This window comes from Paramisgurnus dabryanus, chromosome 17 (genome assembly GCF_030506205.2).
Source record: "Paramisgurnus dabryanus chromosome 17, PD_genome_1.1, whole genome shotgun sequence".
Taxonomy (NCBI): domain Eukaryota; kingdom Metazoa; phylum Chordata; class Actinopteri; order Cypriniformes; family Cobitidae; genus Paramisgurnus; species Paramisgurnus dabryanus.
In genome coordinates this window covers 23,706,856-23,712,701 of record NC_133353.1, presented here as the reverse complement: position 1 = coordinate 23,712,701, position 5,846 = coordinate 23,706,856, and the positions used below count along the sequence as shown (strand labels likewise).

At 34.7% G+C, this 5,846-nt stretch overlaps 1 protein-coding gene across 1 annotated transcript; it reads left to right on the top strand.

The window, feature by feature from the left end:
- The first annotated feature begins 787 nt into the window (after positions 1 to 787).
- On the top strand, positions 788 to 4,722 carry chmp3 (charged multivesicular body protein 3). Its single transcript, XM_065288572.1, has 6 exons — positions 788 to 923; positions 1,225 to 1,285; positions 1,482 to 1,661; positions 1,854 to 1,975; positions 2,373 to 2,487; positions 4,494 to 4,722. The coding sequence occupies exons 1-6, from the start codon at positions 879 to 881 to the stop codon at positions 4,637 to 4,639; spliced, it is 669 nt and encodes a 222-aa protein (XP_065144644.1). The 5' UTR covers positions 788 to 878; the 3' UTR covers positions 4,640 to 4,722.
- The last annotated feature ends 1,124 nt before the right edge of the window (positions 4,723 to 5,846 follow it).

The window sequence follows — 5,846 nt, the reverse complement described above, 5'->3', positions numbered from 1 at the left end:
GGAATTTAACCAAACCCCGCCCACTGTCGGGGGGTGATTGGTCACTGGACACAAAACAGCTCATCGATTGGTGCAGCATCCCAGACAAGGACGAAAAATCTAGAACCTGGCGAAATAAACTCGCGTTTTACGTCACTGGGAATGACCGTGCAGTTAAACGACCTATGAGAGTGCATGGTAACCTTTCATGATAGGGCCCATCACTGGATGTGGTGTAAAAATAATATTCAACTCATCATCCAAAAAAACATTTTCTATTAAAAAAATCTCAAAATAGCTTTAGAGCTTATCCATGACACATGGTTTATATTTGTATTTGTTTCTCTTTTTTATGCTCCTGATTGAAAAATGTTAAATCCAGATACTTTTAAAAGAGTCACTTAGTAACAGCGAAGCAATACATTCTCCAGAACCGTTTTAATGGACAACAGTCCAATAAATATCACAAAATACGAGAAGAATATGGGGTTTGGTTTAATACAAATAATTAAATAGAAATAAAAAAGCATCTAGCATTTTTTTAAATGTACTAAATTTGTATTTACTTTAGTACAAAATATTGTATTTATTTTACGTATTGTAAAGTTGAAATCGTATACTACGAAATAATATTAAGAAATGTATATTTATTTAGCTTTAAAATAAATTATTTTAAATATATACTATAATCTTGAGGAAACGTCTGCATTCGCTGCATTCATGCAGAGTAATACTTTTATTATGAAATGAATACCACACGCATTATAACCGGAAGTTATTTATGATGTCACACGCTCAGTGGTAAGAATCAGGAAGTGAAATTGTAATGTACTGTTTTGTTTTATGTACTGTTTTGTTTTAGCCCGTCGCTGTTTAACTAACTAATTTTGAGGTTTAAAATGGGGCTTTTTGGAAAGACACAAGAGAAACCACCAAAGGACCTTGTAAGTAAATATAAATCCCCATTAGCTTTTATTAGGCAACGGGAGTTAACGTTTTTCTTAATGTTTTATCGTTGAAAAGTATGAAAAGTAGGCCTACAAGTAGCTCACTTGCTTATCATATTAGTTAATAACATGGTTAATAACATAATGCCACTGCTATTTTCTAAAGTTAACGTGAACAAGACACCATTACACTTTTACAGCGATATTTGCTGCTTTTGTTATGGAAAACCCAAATCTGTCAGTTCAATCTAGTTACAACAGATAATTGATTACATGTGTTTACTTCTCTTTTACATAGATCAATGAATGGTCTTTAAAAATCAGGAAAGAAATGAGGGTTATTGACAGACAAATCCGAGGTGAGCCATAATAATAATATGCTCAATACACATTCCTATCATTGCACTTAGGAAATTATACATTAAACAAAAAATTAATTATTAGATAAAATACAGTTTATTTTTAATAATGTTTAATAATGTAATTAAGACTGTGTTAATTTTCTAACATTTGTACATTTACTGCAATGATGTATATTTCATGATTGTCATGAAGATATTCAAAGAGAGGAGGAGAAGGTGAAGAGATCCATCAAGGATGCTGCTAGGAAGGGGCAGAGGGATGTTTGCATAATTCTCGCCAAAGAGATGATTCATTCAAAGAAGGCTGTTAACAAACTGTACGCTTCCAAAGCCCAAATGAACTCTGTGCTTCTAAATATGAAGAATCAGTTAGGTGAGTATTACTTTTTTATTTGCGTACCCCATACTAAATCCTGTAAAGTAACAGGTGCTGTACACTAATTGTAATTATAATGTTATTTAATGTTAAATTGTTGATGTTTACTTTAGATTGCATGTGCACCATCTTGATTAACTCATTTATGCATCTCCTTCCTGATTCACTGATTTGTGTTTCTCATTACAGCTGTATTAAGATTAGCTGGTGCTATGCAGAAGAGCACAGAGGTCATGAAGGCCATGCAAAGCCTGGTTAAAATCCCAGAGATTCAAGCCACCATGAGAGAGCTATCAAAAGAAATGACGAAGGTCAGACATATAAACCTTAAACGAGTAAACACTTTTATTCCATGGGCAAAAGTTGACATGAAATCAAAACGGACCCCATTTACCTGAAGACTCTTCTATTCATGGATTTATTGTGCTTGATTTATTTGGTGTGTGTCATAAAGACCTACTATTTTTCAACCTCTCTCCTCCAAACCACTTGACTTGAATATAATCTGGTATGTAAGGCCCATTTTTTGTGATCCAGTCAATATACAATGGATCAAAACTTGGCTAAAATCAATGTTATGCCCTGTTTTGCCTTTTCTTTCCGAATATACTATTGTATAAAAAACTAGTAAATGGATTGAGCTTAAAAATATATTATATTTTATTGGTACATGTTACATCTGTAATGTGGGGAACTTATGTTTTGCAGGCTGGTATCATAGAGGAGATGCTGGAAGACACACTGGAGGGTATGGATGATGAGGAGGAGATGGAGGAAGCAGCAGAAGCTGAGGTTGACAAGATCCTATATGAGATTACAGCCGGTAAGAAACCACACACATACACACATGCAATCTGGAAGGTGATAAAATCGTCCAGTCTTTATTTGGTGCTCCACTATATATAAACTTAAAGATATTTTGTAATAACTTAAACTATCTATATGCATACTTTTTGCAACATGCTTTATAAGTAAATTCAACTTGGGGAGGATTTAAATCAAAATAGTCTTGGGCAGTCGTGGCCAAATGTGTAGAGCCTGGGTCTCCAACCTTGTTCCTGGAGGGCACCAGTCCTCCAGATTTCAGTTCCAACCCCTACCAAACACACCCGAACCTGCTTATCAAGTTGTTTGGGCTACCTTAAGTTTAGAGACAGGTGTTTTGGAGTAGAGTTGGAACTAAACTGTTGGAGCAGGACAGGTGCCCTATAGGAAAAATGTTTGAGACCCATGGTGTAGAGTCGAACTTGTTACCCAAGAGTTGCCGGTTTGAGTCTCACAGCTGGAAGTTTGGGACTGAGGTGCCCTGAGCAAGGCAACATGTCCCCCATAGCTCCCTGGGCACTGCAGTGATAGCTGCCTACTGCTTTGGGTGTGTTTACTGTAGAGGGTATGCATTGACGTCACTTTTCCATGGGACCACGCCGGAACTCGCCCTGTTGAGTGGCAAACGTTCAACAAAATGGCTGGTTTTCATAGCGGCTGCTAGGAAAATGCCAGTAAAACTGACTATTATCAGATTAAATTGAATTTCATTGGATTTGATAGCGGGCAATACTTAGTTACATTTTCCAAGCATCTGTGCTTTATTAGGGTGTGTATTGGGACAAATTTACTTCATTAAAAGCATAGAATCATACAGTGTATTCTTTTATATTGCAATTGTGTACTTTTACTTGAGTAAAAGTATGTTAATGTACTTAAATTTTAAATATAAAACAAAAACTTGTATTTATGAAATGTAATAGGGTAAAAATTATGATAATTTGCTTTGGAATGTTTGTTTTCCAAAGAAAAACACGGATAAAATACAAATACTTGAAAAATACTTTTAAGTAGAAAGTAAAACCTCTGCTTGATAGTGACCCTAGCAACTTGTCAACCCACCTGTGGTCTGTGTACGTTTGCATGAACGATCTATTTACTTCTCCTTTCAGTGTTTTTTGGCAGTCTGTAAAACGATAGCTCTGAATTCTTGTTAATTTGTTAGTAAAGTCTATCGCACAACAGCTTTTCCCCATTTAGACGCGTTTTTCCCGTGTTTCTGCTGACCGCACTCACTTTCGCCGAAGTTGACATCACGTGCATACACTCTATTCACTAGATGATGTGTTAAATGCAGAGGTCCTAGTTCAAGTATGGGTGACCATACATTGGTCATTATATATAAAAAAAAAGAATTTACATAAATATTTGAGTTTACTCCACCTTCCTTATTTAAAAAAATATGTAACACCAGTTCAGTTTACTTATAATACTCATGTAGACTGTACTCAAATTGTTAAATTAATTTAAATTGATGCTCATATAAAATACTAATGCCTATCTTAAGAGAGTTTTTAAAAATAAACTTAATTGACTGCTTCTATGGCAGTCATAACTGGACTTGTTTCACCACAGATATACAAAGAGGGTAATGTGGGTCTCCATTGTTGTGGAAATATAATGTGTTGTGGAGAGTCCATGTTTACTAAAGCAACCCATGATCTTCTGAATGGTGACTTCACAGAAAACTCTCATTTATTTTACAACAAAACAACATCATTAATACTAAACAGAGCCGAAACCTCTTTCTACCTCTTATTAACAACTATTTAAAGCCCCATCCATTTTTATTGTTTGAAAAATATAATTTTTTTCAATTTACTTTATGCATACCTTTTGAGTTTTATCTTGTAGTGTATTTTTTTGTAATTGTCACAAATAATGTAAATATGTGCAAAAGCTACATATCATAATATGTCATAGTTGTTGAGACATCAATCACTTTACAGTGTATATTATATTTTAGAATGAAAATCTTTTTATTTGTGTTTTGCTTAATAACAGGTGCTCTTGGAAAAGCTCCCAGCAAAGTTACAGATGCTCTACCAGAGCCAGTGCCAGCTGGGGCCACAGCAGCTTCAGAAGAAGAAGAGGAGGAAGAAGAAGATATCGAGGAGATGCAGTCTAGGCTAGCAGCACTGAGAAGCTAGAATACCTTGAGCTCTGCAGGGATAGACAACAACACCATTTCTTATGTCTTCTATACCTTTTTCTTACCCATCAGGACATTGGGCACTTTGGTATGGTAAATTTAGGGGTGTATTCAAACGGCACATAAGTCAAACAGAAACCTATTGGAGTGGATATGAAATAGAAAGTATACCCTTGATTACATACTATAGAATTATTAAAATAAATTTATTATATTATAGAAAGAAGGACTGCAATGTCAGAATACAGAAATGTAGCAAGTGAAAGGATATTTCAGCTTGTTGACTTTTCAAAACCATTTCACTACTTTTAAAGGCCATTTTGTTTAAAGCTATGCCTATAGCTTAGCAGCAGCTTGTCCAATCATCTGTTGTTCAGTGGTGTCATATCGATGTTGCTCATAGTCGTTCTGTCTTTGTTGTCAAATTTGCAGTTTTTCTTAAGCTTTATGTAGGCTATGCTAAGTGAATAGTTCTTTCCTATATCTGGTAAATTGGTTTTACTGAGAAGGACAAATTCATAATTTGTAAATCTTGTAAAAATACTAAATATAAAAATTATCGCTAAATGTTGGCGTTGTTTTTATAAGTAAACACTCCCTCGTATATGCGGCGTGGTTTAAGAAACTATTGACAAATTGTAAGGCAGGAAAACAAGGTTTTAAAATAATGGACTGGTTGTGGATTGATTACTGGCTGGTTTTTGCAGCTTAAATGTTATCATCACACCATGGTCCAGTTATTGTTTCTGTTCTGTTTCTGGTAATGCTTTGTATCTTATGTTTTTTGTGTGTTATCTTTATAAGTGTTTTAGCATAACCGATTTCATAGATTCCTAATGACAGGCTTATCTAATGACATCATGTATAAAACGGCATATAACAGCTATAAGTTTCTATAGAAGGTGTAAAGGTACACATGCCATGGTTCTTTAGCTGGGCTCTGTATGTTAGGTTTATCTGCTGAATATGGAATTTGCTGTTTTTTGTTAATGTCTACAAAAATGTCTGCAGAGATAAGAACATATCATTTGGAATTACAATTAAATGTTTTGTATGGCATGTCAAATAATATCAGTTTGCTTTACTTTTACTGTCGGTTCTGGATGTGTCAAGAACAAAAATATATGGTAGTGATCCAGGTTTAGTGTCTTAATTCTAAACATTTATAATCTCCAGAATGAACCAAATTAGGTGGAAGTTTTATT

Excerpts from the sequence above, each read along its gene's own strand:
- chmp3 (XM_065288572.1), top strand. The coding sequence starts at position 879 with ATGGGGCTTTTTGGAAAGACACAAGAGAAACCACCAAAGGACCTT. Across the intron at positions 1,976-2,372 it reads TATCAAAAGAAATGACGAAG|GCTGGTATCATAGAGGAGAT; the intron begins GTCAGACATATA and ends TATGTTTTGCAG. Across the intron at positions 2,488-4,493 it reads CCTATATGAGATTACAGCCG|GTGCTCTTGGAAAAGCTCCC; the intron begins GTAAGAAACCAC and ends GCTTAATAACAG.